At 46.6% G+C, this 17228-nt stretch overlaps 1 protein-coding gene across 2 annotated transcripts in view; it reads left to right on the top strand.

Annotated features, from left to right (window-relative positions):
• Nucleotides 1-9875, top strand: part of SLC48A1 (solute carrier family 48 member 1) — a 31677-nt gene extending 21802 nt beyond the window's left edge. For both annotated transcript variants that reach the window (XM_050926017.1, XM_050926018.1), the window contains exons 2-3: nucleotides 5504-5671; nucleotides 7934-9875. In XM_050926017.1, the coding sequence (XP_050781974.1) occupies nucleotides 5504-5671; nucleotides 7934-8070 (305 nt within the window). In that variant the 3' untranslated portion in view covers nucleotides 8071-9875. The remainder of the gene's footprint in view (nucleotides 1-5503; nucleotides 5672-7933) is intronic.
• Nucleotides 9876-17228: the final 7353 nt, after the last annotated feature.

The raw sequence follows: 17228 nt of genomic DNA on the forward strand, positions 1-17228 counted from the left end.
TAAAACCAACTGGATGCAGTAGTATTGGAGCCAGTGCCAGGAAAGTGCTCCAAAAAGTTAATTGTACTGGGGAAGGCTTACTTCGCCTCAGCACTGATACCCTGTGGGTTAGTAATTTAGTAGCTTCTCTCTGATGTTTGAGTCTGTGCAGGTCTTTGGACCTCTTATCCCTTGACATTTGTTTTTTCTTTACCTTAAACTTGTGAGGACACTTCTCAGAGCAGATGTTTCTTTTGTTCAGCCACATAGGACAAGACAAGTGTGATTGGACCTCTGCTGGTTTCTTAAGTTCTGCATGCCTTCATTGTGTATTTTTGTTGGTTTTGTTTTGTTTTTTGATGGTTGAGTAAAGTTTCATTAGTGGCCTTGAGTTTGAATTGCATCTAGCTCAGGGGAGTCGTTAACTTGGTTTGGACTTTCATGCGCTACCACCATGCAAGTAACTAGGAGCAAGCAATGTTCCTTCTAATTTTTTCCATCTGTGTGTGATATGCACCGAGGTATATGTGCGGATGTGTGCCACCAGTAGAAACAAAAAACCTAGCTATGATTATGTATTTTTAAAAAGTTAAATAGGGATAATTACTCCAGCCAGGACAGATTAGGTATTTTAGAACTCACTGCTCAAAGAATTAAATTTAAGTGTAAGAGAAGTAACAATTATTAAATGCAGAGACCAGTCAAAACGCTAAAATAACACTCTCTGAAAGAATAAAATTACAGAGAATATATGTGCATTGCAGGAATTACCAAGAAGTAACAACTACAATAATGCAAGTATGTGTTGGGAGGTGAGTGTGACAGAGACTGTGCGTGTGTTTGACAGTATGTGTGACCCTGTGTGTGTGAGATACTGAGACTGTTTGTGACAGTGTGATGCAACGACTGTGTGTGACAGACTGTATGTGAGACACAATGTGTGTGACACAATGACTGTGTGTGTGTGAGAGAGAGAGAGAGAGACCCAGAGACAGTGTGTGTGCTGGCTGCTGGGAAAGTTTCTGAGACACCCTGCGCTGTCTCTTCAAGAGACTCACTGAAAGCTCTTCTGCTCTGTCCTGATCCCTGTTGTCTCCCCTTCCCCGCTTGCAGAGATGGGGCCTGCGGGGGAGGGAGTATGTGTGTGAGACAGACAGACAGAGACTGCGTGCGCTGGCTACTGGGGCAGTCTCAGAAACAGTGCACTGTCTCTTTAAAAAAGGCACTCAGCCACTCACCCTTCCCCGCAGCAGCTCTGAGCCAGGCTGTGTCCTTTGCCTCTCCCCAGCTCTGCCAAGATGGGATACAGGGGCAAGAGGGGAGGGGTACACCCTGACATCAACACCCAGGAGCAGCTGCAGTATGGAGCACCTGAACACATGCTGCCCTCCTAATCAGCTGGGTAGCAATTAAATCTCTCCTGTGCAGGGCACCCAGCTTACAGGGAACACAGAAGCAGCACTGTCATGGTTAAAAGCAGGCTGTGATTTGGTGCCTGGACTCTCAAACTACTTTTACAGCTTTTCAAGGCAATCAGCTCATCTGATTCTAAGTATGAAAATGTGAACAGCAAGTGGTGTAAGCCATTCCTGACTTATTTGATACTGCAGTAAAATCCTAATTCTCCTCAATGAGAATTCATTTCCCTGCAGTGTAGTTCTTGGATTCTAGACAGCTGTTCTCTAAGTTGGATTCCAACCCTGTGTATATTCAAAGCATTAGAATGAATTTAAACTTGAATAAATCATAATAAAGTAGCTAGTTTTGTGTCTGTCGTGTCTCGTAATCTTCTAGGTTCTGAACGCAGTGAATGCATTCTTAATTCCCTAGGAATCCAGTTATAATGCATTTATGGAAAACTGTTTTCATTGTGAGCCCTTTACAGTGCTGCATCATTCAGGATTTTTAGTGATCTGACCATCAGTTGTAAAACAGTTCATGAGCTTTATAATAAAGTCCAAAATATAGTAATTTTATGCTGATTTAACAGATGTTGCAATTGCTAAAGACTGCTAGGTTTCTGCACTTGTGAAACTCTATTCCCAGGGATGATGCCTATATGCTGTTTTTGTTTTTGAGCTTCCCAGTTCTGAGAGTTTGGAAACAGCATGAACAGAGGGAATTCCAGGCTAACACAAACCTTTTAGATCTTCCATTCAGCATAATGCTGAGGACTGTGCTTTTGCTGACTTGAACCTGTTTGCAAAGTTTGTGTAACAGAACACCATGACCTGTCAGTATCTAAAGGCAGAGGCCTTTCACTTTCAGGAGTAGCAGATGATTTTGGGGAAAGGACCGAGGTGTACTTTGTTCCTTTCAGACCAGGTGAGCTGATTGCTAGGAGTCAGAGCCCTAAACCCAATTTAGAATCATTAAAATTCTAACACTGTTTTTGTCTAAAACTAAACATTGTTTGGATGCTCTTGGGACCATCCCTAGAGAAAGGGAGGCTGACCCATATCTTCTTTTGCATGTCTGTCACACTTGTCACCAATTTTTTTGCCCCGTCATGTCAAATGATTATTCTAGGCTAGGGCTCATAGGTTTAACTGATGATAAATGTTGCTAAGTAATTTTTCATGCAGAAAGTGCTGTGTCAGGCCTTGTATAAGGAGGGAACCAGGTGATTCCCTGTGTGCAGAATCAGTTCCTGTCATGGGAAAACCACATCATCAGCTTCTCCTAAAAACAGCAGCTTCACTGCTGTAACACAAGCACCATGAATCAGCACTTTAACCAAGTAAAATGTGCTTAATCATTGTGTGAAAGTGCCTCCTCTGCTGCAACAACCATGGGGAAATGTTTACATTCTGCAAACTGTGAACATTGTGCTTCCCATTTTCTGTGTGTTAAGTGTGGTTTGAACTTTTAACTACTCACTAGTGAGAGCAAGCTTAGTTAATATGGTGTTCAAGGTTAGTAGCTTAACCTTCTAAGTGCTAGACTCTTCTAACAAGCCTCGCACCATGTTATTAAAAGCTTGCTCACACTGTTGTGATCTTCTGTACGTGTCCACAGAGCACAGTGCCCTTCTGCTGAACACACCCAGCTCAATTCTGATCTCTGGTATGTGTACACAGAATGCTGTGTTAGGTAAAATCAACTATTCAAAAGCATTAGCAGTAGCTGACATCACAAGATTTGCGGCATTAAGCTTTGGAGTTGCTTTAAGGAGTAGTGCCTCAGTGCTATCAGTCCAACCAGATTAACAGGAGAGAAACAAGAGGCAAGCCCTACCTATCTGTTTATACACTGAGAAAGGATGTAATCCCTGCCCCATTCCCCTCAGCATGAAATCAGTCTGAGGGCTCTGTGACAGTGAGAATATTCTGTCATTTTTTTAGGAATCCTTTGTTTCAATTTCCCCATTATTTTGAATGCCCACCCAGTGGGAGAAAAAGGACTCAGTTTGCTCTCAGGGCAGGCTGAGACATGGGGGGTGCGGGGGGGGGGGGGGGGAGTTGCCTAGCTGTCTAAGCCTGAATGGGCCATTAAAAAGGACTGGCCTAGGCTGACACTATATCAGTGGAAAATCTGAGAAAACAATGGAAAATCCAGTCACCAGGAAACTGGCAAATAGCAGCCAAAGACCTAGAGGGAGGTGGATGGAAAGTTTGTTGCAAAAGTTGGAAGGTTTGTATTGAAAGAGGCAGGAGACTGCAGGAAGAGAAAGGACAGTATCATGGTCAGGGCAGTAGAATGCCACCCAGGAGAACTTCATTCTATCCCTACCTCTGCCACAGAGGTCCTATGTGATCTTGGCCAAGTCACTTAAACCAGACTCTTCACAGGTCACTGCAAATTTTGTGTGCCTCATTTGCTGTGTGCCCTATTTCAGACATCTTGGGCCAGATATGCAGAAGTGCTGAGTGTTTTTATGACTGCAGGTGATACTCCTGGGGGAATTCTGTGCCACACGCATATTTAACAGCTTCTGCTGAAAAGTTACTGCAGTTCCACCTTTTGCCTACTGGAGGGCGCTGTGGCACTAGAACAGAGCAGCTGCTCCTGGCAAGCCCCAGCCAGGATAAGGAAGAGAGAGAGCCTGCCTTCTTCACAGCTCCTGTTGGGGCAGGTCGGGAGACAGACAAGATGGGGCTGCTGAGGGGTTCACAGATGGGGGCTCATAATCACTAGTGGGGGAGGACAGACTGGGGCAAGGGCTGAATGGGAGTGGAGGCGCAGGGCCATGGTGAGGTGGAGGTACAGGGCTACAAGGGGAAGGGGTATGAAAAGTGGAGGTACAGACACATGGGGAGAGGAGGTGCAGGGGCACATGGAGATGAGTAGAGAGGGCTGGCTGAGGGGATGCAGGGACACGGGCAGAGGGATGCGGAATGCAAAGCTACAGGGGAAAAGGGGGATGGCAGAGTGGGGGCACACAGACACTTGGGGACAGGGGTAGATGTGCCTGACTGAATGGAAGAGGCTAGCGGTCTGCATGGGGGGAGCTCCCTAACAATCCCTCCATGCCCCGCAAAAAAAACCTGTTTCATACTTTTCCCACCCGTACCTCACAACCCTTCACGTTCATACCCAGGCTTCTTTCCAGCAATTATTTCCCTCTCCCTCTTCTCCATTACCCTTGACTCCCCCAAGCCTTTGAACAGCTTCTGAGGGGTGCAGGAAATACGGTTTTGTACTGTAGTTTAAATGAATTATTACTCAGAGTTCTGTATTAATGTGCCTAGTAAGGAATCTATTTGTCAAAACAAGTTTCCTGACTCTCTCTTGTTGTCTATATTGTTAGACATGCTTACTGACAGGTATTTTGAAACAAATTACCAAAATAATTGAAACTGGTGTGATTATATTGTGTTATTTTGACAAATAAAATATGCAGAATTGTGCAGAAATCTTAAATTTTTGGCACAGAATTCCACTGGAACTGTGCTTTGAACAACTGAAGTGCTATAAAATGCTAAATACTCTGAAAAATCAGCCCTTAAGGTTTTGGACCCCAAAGTTAGTGGTCATGTGACAATTTTGGCTTTAATCTCTGTGTTTCAATTCCCCAGATGTAAAAAGGGTTGTTAACACCATCTAATCTCTTGAGTGTAGTGACAATAATCATTAATATTTGATGCACTGAACTGCTTATTAAGTATCCGTACTGTGGTAAGAGAACCATAAAAATGCCCAGGAGGAAATTAATCAATGTATTCAGGCCAGGGTTTGAACTAGTGTGTTAAATAAGGCCTGGGATCATACATTGAATGTGGAGGATAAAAAGTTACTGAATATCTACCTATTCTTGAATGAGGCTGGGTCCTGTGGAAAAAATAGTGTGAGATCCTGTAATTGACCTCTGTTTTATAATGCATACACACAAGGGGGCTGAATTAGGGTTGCATGGCCAACCTTAATTCTAGCATTTCCTAAACTTTGAGCGCTTGACTTCGAAGCCTTAATGTTCTTTTAATGTAGTTTTTGGATGTAATTAGCTGTATATTTGTTTATAGACACCTTTCTGTGTTGCTGTGTGATCCATTATACTGATTCCCCTTGCTGTCTAATTGAGCAGGTGTTCTGGCGCTCTGGGCCCTAATCACGCATGTGATGTATGTGCAGGATTACTGGAGGACCTGGTTAAAAGGGCTGAGGTTCTTCCTCTTCATCGGGATCCTCTTCTCTGCTCTCTCCGTGGTGGCATTTTGCACATTCCTTGTTCTGGCCATCACCAAGCACCAGTGTAAGTATATTGTACCAAGAGTGATCGTGGGGAGGTCATCAGGAAGGCTGGAATTAATGGGATTGTAGAGGGGAGAACACAAAAGTTAGTGACTTGCCCAAGATATTGAAATTACTTCTAAGCACCTGTCTATTCAGTCTTCGTAAATCAGTTTAGACTGGAATTTTGCCACATAAACCTACAAGTCCCTAAACTCTTTGCATCAGAGTCTGAGGGTTCGTCTATACTCTTTGCCAGATCAGCGTATAGTGTTCGATGTATCTGGGATCAGTTTATCGCGTCTCATCTAGGCGTGATAAACAGATCTCCAAATCGACACCCTTACTCCACCTCGGCAGGAGGAGTAAACGGAGTCAACGGGGGAGCCGCGGTGGTCAACTCGCTGCCGTGAGGACGGCCAGGTAAGCCAAACTGAGATACTTCAACTTCCGCTACACGAATAGCATAGCTGAAGTTGCGTATCTTAGTTCGAACCCCCCTGCTAGTGTAGCCCAGGCCTGTGCCTGTCAGATCTCCAGCACACCTTGTAAAATTACGGTGCTATAAAATATTTAACAATAAACCAAAGAGGAAGGGTCAGTATTGTTGGACTAACTTTGTCACCCCTGGGGATTCATTAACACACATTGGCTGGATGGAACTCACTTTTAAAAAAACATTCACATTTGTGATATTTATGGATAGACAGCCACCCAAACAATCCCATGTGCCAAGGATTGGCAGTGTTCATTGGGAACAGAGCCCCTTAACTTCCCTTCGTTTAGATCCAAATGGAGTTCTGCAGAGATTTGAGGATCTCCTTTCATTGTGACAGTTTCTAACATTTCAGTAGAATGTTAATTGTGCTCAATTAGTCAATTCACACCACAGCAAGATGTGGGCTTGGGCAGGGGAGCAGTGGGGGTTACTGTGACTGACAGTGTGGCTTTGGGGCTCCTAGGTGTTACTGCTCTAGAAACAACACTACTTAATTTGCATGCTTTAGTCTGGACTGTACAGCACTTCCCTGTGGCAGAGATGGAGAGACCATTTGCCTATAATATAAGACAGCTGAGGATCTGAGTGTGTGAAAGCCTTATGCTGAACCACCTCTGAGAGGCATGGAGCACTGCATTCCTAGGCAATGGCACTTACCATCTCTAGTGCCCCATTTTATATTAGCTGTTTTCCGATGAATAACCAAAAATGCTTCTTTCCTTTACATCTCCATGAGCTCTGCACAATATGAGTAGTTGATACATGAGCATATACCAGTCGTGTAAGATCCTTCAAACCATGCAGGCTTTTCAGACTCAGTCATGATCATCCCAGTTTACTTTAAGTGACTTGGAATAAGCTTCCAAGCAAGAGTGTTGTAGGGCTCTGTGAGTGAGGCTGAGTCTCCTCTGGAAGACTGGGAGTGTAGAGAAGTAACAGCATTCCTCTCGTTTCTCCAGTTAGCATGCCTCTCTCATGCTATCCTGCTCTGCAAATGCTTACAACACTTATGCTATCAGCTGTTCCACTGCATGCAGTCCTGTGCTCCCTTCAGTATCCCTTCCTGCCGCTGGCAGGGAAACATCCTTGCTGTGTGCTGGGATTCATCTCTTCTCCTCAGAACCCCCAAATTAACCGAGTTCCTAGAAAACAGCGGTCTTTTCAAATGGAAAATGGACAGTTGTGTGGAAGCATGATCTATCATGTAACCACAGCTCTCTACTCTCGGGACCCACTTAGCCATAGTATTGAGCTGGCTGTTGGGTTGGTAGCTGTATGATTGGTGTATCCCTGCAATTGCTGCTTACACACCTGGAGGATCCCTAACGGGAGACAGGGAATGGTTTCACAGAGTGAAGAAGGGTCACTGTCACTCTTGGTCAGAATAGCATCGTGCATGGAGTGCTGCATCCTTGGAGATGGCACAAGTATCCTTTCCATTTGATTGGAACTGGATTCAGGTTGAGCCTCCAGGACCCACTGCTCTTAGAGCTACAGAATCCTAAGCAGAACTGGTAAAGTTCAGTGGCACCAGTGAACACAGCACAGCTCGCAAACCTCTGTTACTCCTGGAGGCAGGAGCACAAGTCTTCTGTTGAATAGGAGCTTGGAGAGAGGTTCTTCCTGGGACAGTCTTTCACGGGGGCTTGTGTTGGTGTTGGTCCTGCCTTGAGCAGGGAGTTGGATTAGATGACCTCCTGAGGTCTCTCCCAACCCTAGTCTTCTGATTCTGTGTGGAAATCTAAAGGGGGATTTTAAATATAACTGGCTCCTTTTCTTTCCTAGCCCTGACTGACCCCAGCAGCTACTACCTGTCGTGTGTCTGGAGTTTCATCTCCCTGAAATGGGCCTTCCTGCTCAGCTTATACTCACACCGGTACAGGAATGAGTTTGCAGACATCAGCATCCTCAGTGACTTCTGAAGCTTGGACTTAATTCTGTCGGAAGCTGCTAATGTTTGACTGGGCTTTTGGAGCCCTGCACTGGAAGGAGGCTGCGAAGAGGCAGAGAGTAGGAGCCAGCCCAGCTCTGCATGACTTGTCTGTCTGCAGTAGGGGTTTTCCCTAATTGCTTTTATTCAACCACTTAATTTGGCTAATTATGTCAATCTAGTGTTTTTGTTATCCTCCAGGGAGTCCGTGTGTCTGGCAATGAGTCAAGAAGTTCCATGCACTCACATGCAGCAGGCCTCAATTTGCTATCTGCATTGCTCTGCTGTTATCGTAAACCAGTGACTTTCAAACAGGAAAGTTGCAGATTAGCCTGTGGATGCAGCACCTGGTTAAGAACTGGGTATCTTTCTCTTAGCCAATGATTCACCAGCCTGCTCGTGGGGGTGCCTGGGGTTGCTTAGCAGAGGCCCATGCCCTGGGAAGGGATGTTTTTATTCTCACAGGGTGGTTTGAGCAGGGGGTGTATGTTCTTTCCCAGCACTGAGGAGGACAAACCCATCAATACCTCCATGCCAGCCCTCCAAACCTTCAGCATTTCATTGTGCTGCTTCATGTAAACAGTAGGGCTAAGAATAAGGCATGGTGCCGGCTCTACCCTGCTATTTAGAGCACATGCATCCCCTTGTGCAGGCCAGAAACAAGAAGTCAGCAATGCAGTGTCAGTTGTCTCAAACAGAGGTCACTGATGGGGGAATCCAGTGCTGGAGAGGATCAGTGCTAGCTGAGCATTGCACCCTGTTACATTGTGCTGCCTGTTAATCCAGGATCATTCTCAAAGGAAACCATTTTATTACAGCACTTGAGAGAGATGTAGCAAGTGACATCTGACCTGTGGGTAGTGGGTGCCCTGGGCAAGGGTCTGGGCTGTTTGAGTCTCAGAAGGGTTGTGAATGTGTGTGATTCATTGTTTTAAAGCAGTCTGTCTCTTAATGGCCGTGAAGCATTTGGAGGGCATTGTGTGTGCTTCTGTTCCTGTAATGATTCTTGTTCTGTTCCACTGTAAACCTAATTCTGACCTACCACTATGGACCATTAGTGCTGAGTGGCTCCAGCTAGCATGGGGGAGACACGCAAGAGATCAGCACATCTGTGTGTCCTGCAAAGGCCAGACCAGCTGTAGATTGCTGGCTGCCGCTCGGTGGAGGTGGCTTCTTCCTGCTGGAGCCTGGTATAGGGCACATAAGTCACTAGCAGTTTGCCTGGGGTACTAAAGTTCTACAAACGTATGCTCTTGAGCATAAGATGGGCCCCCACTCACCTACAGCTGGATGAAATTGCTGATGGGAAATGGGTTGCAGGAGCACAGCAGAGGAGACCAGGTGACGAAGCTACCCTGGCTCTTCTCCAAGTTTGAAAAATACATTGGAATGTACCCAGTAGGCAGCTTGAGCAGATCTCCATGGCAAGTGTCACCAGCGTAATGCACTGAATCGGTGCCCTATGGTAGGTCTGAACTTCACGGGACCTGCTATGGGAGAAGTCACACTGAGTGCTCCTCCCCCTCTGCTCGGGGAAGGCTCTAGCACTGAGATTTTGCAGTGTCAGCTCTTCTTTGACACTTGGACACTCTGAGTAGGTTTGATGCTCTTTCACCCTTGTGTTTGATCCTTGTTAATATTCACCCTGGGAAGCTTCACACTGCAGGCTGTTGCTTTCTTTCCTTCAGTTTCTTATGCATACACTTTCCGTTCAGGGCGGCTCTTGGCATGATTTGCTGGAAGTGTCTCATCAGCAAGGGGCAGTTGGCATTTCCTTTTTAATAAATTAAAAAAGCAGTTGTGTGTGATTTTCTTTTGTGCAGGTGGATGGGGCAGAGGCTGTAGGAACTCCAGGCCCTGGCAGATTGAGAGGTGTCAGGGAACTGGGCTGGTGGGACTGGACTGCTCCATTACATGTACATGGTCACAGGTCCAGTTGTAAAGTCACTTCTGTATATATACTACTGAAAAAGTCTCCTGAAACATAGGGACAAAGATCTCCTAGACAATCCATAGAATGTAAAGCACAGAGGAAACTGCATCAGGTGCAGTGACTAGGCAATGAAGTAGGTGTGCTGGGGCCTTAACTGTTTGTGTTGTCAGGCTTCTGTGTCTTAAAGCAGAGTGGATTCTTTGTGCTGACATCTGTGCAGTTGTCCACTGGGGAGTAGCGTGCAGTGTTCAATGTAGGCCTTGAACCTCCCCATCCACACCCCATGCTGTCCTGTGCTTGGTTTGGAAGATCAGTAATTTGAACACATGGCTGGATTTAATTATTTTTGTTAAAGGGATTTTCAGTCTTTGAGATTCATTAAATATAAACTTCCTTCTGTTTGTAGGACAGAGACCCTGACGATTAATATCAGCCCCAGAGCAGCTTCCAGGGAAAAGCAAGGAGTGAAGGCTCAGACTGCAGCCAACACCTCCCAGGGCAGCAAATGCTGGTGAGACAGGGCCACTAGAAATCCTCAGAGACCTGCAGGAATCTCCAGTGCTGAGTAGAAACTGCAGCTCTGACCCATTATAGAGATTAATAGTTAGGCTCAGAATTACTGAAACGACCCCTAGAGGTGATGTTGGCAGAAGGCAGCGTGAGACCCCTGACTGGGTGAAATGGGTGTCCCTGCCCTCATGAGCAAATCTGTGACAAGGCAGGAAGGAGGCTGCCTGTGCATTTAAGTGTTTTAAACTGTGGTAGCTTTAATCCCCCACCTAAAAGCTCACGTTGTCCTGCTCCTGGGAGGGATCCTGAACAGTAAAAGCCACTGACTCAAACTCAGAGGTTCATCTTGGCCCTAATGTTACTCTAAAGGTGGAACTATGTCTCCATTCGCTTACTAAATTATGCTGGGGTAGACGGACTCCCCTCAGGTTTATACCCAAAAGGAGGATGTGGGGGGCTTTTTTTGAGTGACAGTAACTTTGCTTACAAACAACCCACTTACTCAACTCTAGTCTTCGCTCCACCACGTTTGCTGTAGAATTTGTACTCATGTCACAGCTTTTTAAAAAAAAAAAAGTATATGTAAATATATAATATATTTTTACATTATATTCATGCTTTGTTTGCACGCTCAGTAAGAAATGGGTCATGTAGCAGGAGTGTAATTCATGGGGCAGGATTTACTTCCATGTATCCCAGTGTGTGTCTGACATTGTATTAACCACACTGTAATTTGTCTGTGACACCATAGTAAGAACAGAAATACAGTATTCTTTCTCACCAAACCAGAGCGTCCGGAGTGATTACCTGTCCTGTAGGAGCAAAGCTCTTCCCTGTTGCAACAGCATGTTTACAGAAATCATTTTTAAAAACGGTTTTAAAATGAATTTTGAACACAGTGGAAACTAGTGTGGATGGGTCTGGGACCAGAAACAGAGAACTCGTTAACCTGCACTCAGCTCCCATCACTCACCGGTCGCAGCAGCATTAACATCCAGACGTGCGTTGTGAACTGTCTTCTGTGAAAACACCAATTCTCCAGTGTGGGTTTGAGTGCACAGCCCAGGACAGCAGGCCTCCCTCAGAACGCTTGCGCTGCTGCTCTAACAGCAGCCCTCTCCCTAGGTTTCAGAGCCTGAGTTCCAGCCAGCGGTTCTACTTCAAAGCGCTGGCTACACAGCTCCTGTTAGGGCCGTGGCACAAGCCCTGCTAAGCCATGTCTGCCAAGCTGGGGTGGCGGACTTGCTCCAAAATGCTATGTGGACATACCCCACGGATGTGTCAGATGTTTGAGGAAGGTGTGAGACAAATTGCATTTAGCATGGGTGAGGGTAAGCTGCCCCATGTGTGATTCACACCCTTCAGCCGTGAGGCTGCATTGCCATGTTTGTTAGTTCAGGGCTGGGCCACTGCTTTTGGGTGTGCATGTTTGGCTGCTACTGTTTCCTCAGCATATAGCCCAGTTTCTAAAACAGCAAACAGCACATCAGTTACGGCACTGTGCCCAACAGCCAGGGGTGGCTCCAGGCACCAGCATGCCAAGCCGCTGGTGGGGGCACTCTGCTGGTCGCCACGAGGGCAGCAGGCAGGTTGCCTTCAGCGGCATGACTGCGGAGGGTCCGCTGGTCCCGCGGCTTCGTTGGACCTCCCGCAGGCGTGCTGCCGAATCCGTGGGACCAGGGACGACCTGCAGGTAAGCTGCTGAAGGCAGCCTGCCTGCCTGCTGTGCTTGGGGTGGCAAAATACCTAGAGCCGCCCCTGCCAACAGCAGTAATGTTGCATGCCCCCTAGGCTTAACCTGCCCCTCCCCCAAGTGCCCACAGAGCAAAGGTGCAGCATGCCCTGACTCTGGTATACCAAGGGGAGGGTATCCCAGCATCAAGGATCCCTCATCTCAGACGTGTTGCCTGCAGCCCCCTTCCATTTAAACTAGAGGAGTTGTAGAGCTTTCATCTTGTTATAACTGCTGCTTTGCATGGGGAAGGGACAGTCGTGGTTAAGAAAGTAACAACAGCCTGGGCCAATTTGTTGCTTATGCTGGATTCCACGCTACTGTCACTGCTACCCCTCTATACAGTCTGGCAGTCAACCTATTGCCTGCAGAATCCAAAGCACAGTGAGCCATTCAGCTCTCTTCACTGAATGTTTAAATTACCCCACGCTCCCAGAGCCTTTGAGAGGGTGACAAATCCACTGCCACTAAGTGTCCCTATTTGGAAGGAGACCCACAGTAATGCCCCCTGGATGCTCATCTAGGAGCAGTGCAGCCGCTGTTACTTTCTTAGACAAGGCCTCATGGCAGCAGTGCATGATCTCATGGGAGAGACTTCTGCCCTATTGCACACGCTGCATCACTAGCCCCTGGAACTCTAGGCAGCAGAAAGGCCTCGCGGCAAAGAGCTCAGCAGGATTCCTAAAGGATGAGGCGCTTCTCTGGCGCATGAGACTGTCCAGTTATGTTAGACAGTGAAATGTGTAAGAGAAGCAGTGCTTCAGGCTGTTAGCGGAGTGAGTCTGCCATTGGCTTGGTGCTGTAAGATAGTCTAGTGGGAGATTACAGCTTCCTGTGCAACACCAAATGCTGACCTCTTGGAGACAGCACTGGGCTAGATAGTCCCTGCTCTGATCCTCCCTGGCTTTCTGGGACCTGAAACTGCCTCAAGCCCCTTTTATCCCCTTCTAGGTCCTTTTCCCTCTCATCAGCTTGGCCAGAACCTGCTGCCAATCTTTTTTAACCCATGTCTGTGGCTCCTGATAGCCTGGGCAGTTCTTGTTTCTAGTTTCCCTTGAGCATCATGACCCTTGCACTGAGAAGTGCCCAGGGGAAAACTGGCGCAGCTTGTGGGCAGCTCCCTGCATCTCTGTCCTCCCCAGTTCAATTCATGCACCTCTCAAGTGATCTTAGATCTCCTTGAAAGCCTGACTAACAGCCTTGGGCTTCCTATAGCGACAGCTCTGTTGATGCGTCTCAATCCTGACCCACAGCTTCCTGCTATCCCAGCCCTGGGCTGCCCCAGTTCTGCTGGTATCCCTCAGTCCTGACCCACAACCCCCCTGCGCTCCCCATGCATGCACAGCCCTCAGTCCCGGCTGGTTGTGTTGCCTCCATCCCAATGCTTTCAGTACTTTACAGCTTCACCAGTATTTGTGTTGAATTCCCTTTGCTTGTTCGTGACAGCCCCTTTGGAATTTAGGTTGGGTCAGGTTTTCACTTAAAATGGGAATTCACTATCTCTGTTTTATGAGAAGAATCTTCCCAAAATTTAGAGCAAATAATCTGTGGGTAAAGAGTGAATTTTCTAGGGATTTTCAACTAAATCTATTACTTAGCACAGGGATGGGCAACTTTAAGGTGGTAGAAGGGCACAAACTCTACTAAAACCCTTTGGCATGCCATACGTGGGCAGGGGATCAGAGTGGGAATGCAGGGGTGGGTGCTCTGCATGAGGAGCCAGGTGAGTCAGTGACAGCAGGTGGAGAGCTTGGGTGTCAGCGATAAGAGGGGAGTGGGGACAGTCAGGGTGTCAGAGATGGGGGACAGAGGGGTGGGTGCTCAATATGGAGAGCGGAGAATAGTGGGGTGTCAGAGATGAGTTAGTATTAATGATGTATTTTAACTTCCCTGATATCTGTTGGAAGACCGTTATAGCAAAGTGTAATATGTCCAGCAAGTTGTTAGCATGTTTAGGGGTCAACTTTCTGATTCAAAATGGATGACTCCCTAGTTGTTGCTGCTTCAACTTTCTGATTCAGAAAGTTGAAGCAACTAGGGGGTCATCCATTTTGGATCTGGTGTTGACCACCAGAGATGAATTATTTGAGAACCTGAAGGTGCTCAGAAGCTTGAGAGGAAGTGACCATGATCTGATAGAATTCAAGATCCTAAGGAAAGGAGGACATGAAAACAGCAAAACAAGGACACTTCTTCAGAAAGGCAGCTTTCAACTAACCCAGAGAAATAGTAGGCAAGGTCCCATAGAAAGATCAATTAAGAAAAGGAGTCGAAGGGGGCTGGCAGTTCCTATAAGATGTAAAATATAGGCTCAGCATCAATCTATTCTGACACAGAGGAAAGAGAAGAAGAGCCACAGGAGGCCAATGTGGCTGCACGAGGATCTTACTAGTGGTCTAAAAACCAAAAGGAAATGAAAAGAGGGGCATGTCACCAAGGGCAGTATCCATGGGAATAGCACAAGGTGTAGGGACAAAATCAGAAAAGCCAAGGCAAAGAATGAGTTACAGCTGACAAGGAACGGTAGAGACGACAAGATGGGGTTCTACAAATGTGTCAGGCAAAAAAGAAAGATAACGGTTGTTGCTCACTGGAGAAGGTGAGCTGGGAACAGAAGATGACAAGAAGGCAGAGCTGCTCAATGCCTATTTTGCTTTAGTCTTCTCGCAAAAAATAGCATGTGACCTGATGACTAGCAAAGTTCCCATAGAGGATAAAGGGGAAGGGATGCAGGTCAGGATAAGTGAAGAACGCATATCAGAGATCTTCTGACTAATCTGAATGAATTCAAATCTGCGGGGCCAGATGCTATTCAGCCAAGGGTAGTGAAGGAATTAGCTGAAGAAATCTCAGACTACTGCCAATAATATTTGCAAACTCATGGAGGACAGGAGAGGTCCCGGAAGACTGGAGAAAGGTTAATGTAGTGCCCATCTTTAAAAATGGGGAAAAGGAAGAGCCAGGGAACTTTAGACCAGTCAGCCTGACCTCGCTACCTGGGAAGCTACTAGAGCACTGTATAAAACATTCAGTTTGCGAATACCTGGAGAATGAAGGGGTGATCACTAGCAGCCAGCATGGATTTACCAAGAACAAAACATGCCAGACCAGATTGATTTCCTTCTTGACAAGGTAACTGGTTTGGTGGATAGGTGGAATGCGGTGGACATAATATATGTAGCATAGGCGCCAACATTTTCTGGCGCCAGTGGGTGCTCACGTCCCCCTGGCCCCACCCTAACTCCACCCTTTCCCCACCCCTGCCATGCCCCCATTCCAATCTCTTCCCCAAAGACCCTGCCCCAATTCTACCCCTTCCCTGCCCCTGTTGGACCCTGTCCCCAAATTCCTGCCCTGGCCCCGCCTCTTCCCCGAGGGCACCGCGTTCCCCCTCCTCCCCCATCCTTCCCAGCACTTGTCGCACAAAACAACTGTTTCGCGGCGCAAGCACTGGGAGCTAGGGGGAAAAAGCGGGCATGCAGCTTGCTCAGGGGAGGAGGCGGAGCCCCAGAGCACCCATGGAGTCAGCGCCTAATGTGTAGACTGTAGCAAGGCTTTTGACACAGTCTCACTTAACATTTTGATAAGTAAGCTGGAGAAATATGGGCTTGGTGGAACTACCACTAAGTGGATACAGAATTGGTTGAACAACTGCAAACAAAGAGAAGCTATTGATGGAATGATGTCAAATTGGAGGGAGGTCTCAAGTGGGGTTCCACTGAGGGCTATTCTGGGTCCAGTGTTATTTAACATCTTTATTAATGACCTGGGTGTAGGAATAGAGAGCATACTGATCAAATGTGCAGATGATACAAGGCTTGGGGGGAGGGAAGGTGTGCCAATACTTAGGAGGATAGAGTTAAAATTCAGAGGATCTTGATAAATTGGAGAACATGGCTATAGACAACAAAATGAAATGTATCAAAGACAAATGTAAGATGCTACACTTAGGGAAGAAAAACCCAATGAACAAATACAGAATGGGGGATAACTGGCTTGGCAGTAGCACTGCTGAGAAGGATCAGGGAGTAGTAGTGGATCATAACCTCAACGTGAATCAGCAATACGATGCTGTTTGAAAAAAACCCAAATGCAATTGTAGGTTTCATTAACAGAGGAATAGCATGCAAGTCATGGGAGGTGAGAGTGCCGCTCTATTCAGCGCTGGTTAGCCTCAGCTGGAGTACTGTGTCCAGTTTTGCTCACCAATGTATAGAAAGGATGTAGTGAAATTGGAAAGGATCCAGAGGAAGGCTACAAAGATAATCAAAGGACTGGGATGCCAGCCATATGAGCAAAGGCTGAAAGAACTGGGCATGTTTAGTTTGGAAAAGAGGAATGAGACCGGGGTCTTAGTGGGGAGCCAGCTGTGGTCACTCAATTAGGGTGAACTGCAAAGAATGGGCAGACAATCTCCAAAAAGCTGATGGATATTGCAATACTTAGATTCACCAAACCAGCACAAAACAGCTTTTTTGTTACCTGGGAGAATAACATGAAAAGGAAAGGAATCCAAGAGAACTGGCTGTATTTTAAAGAAGCTTTATTGATGCTGCAGGAGCAAACCATCCCGATGTGTAGAAAGAACAGTAAATATGGCAGGCGACCAGCTTGGCTTAACAGTGAAATCCTTGCTGATCTTAAACACAAAAAAGAAGCTTACAAGAAGTGGAAGCTTGGACAAATGACCAGAGAGGAGTATAAAAATATTGCTCAGGCATGCAGGAGTGAAATCAGGAAGGCCAAATCACACTTGGAGTTGCAGCTAGCAAGAGATGTTAAGAGTAACAAGAAGGGTTTCTTCAGATACATTAGCAACAAGAAGAAAGTCAAGGAACGTGTGGGCACCTTACTGAATGAGGGAGGCAACCTAGTGACAGAGGATGTGGAAAAAGCTAATGTACTCAATGCTTTTTTTGCCTCCGTCTTCACAAACAAGGTCAGCTCCCAGACTGCTGCACTGGGCAGCACAGTA

Source organism: Gopherus flavomarginatus, chromosome 16 (assembly GCF_025201925.1).
Source record: "Gopherus flavomarginatus isolate rGopFla2 chromosome 16, rGopFla2.mat.asm, whole genome shotgun sequence".
In the NCBI taxonomy this organism is placed as follows: Eukaryota; Metazoa; Chordata; order Testudines; family Testudinidae; genus Gopherus; species Gopherus flavomarginatus.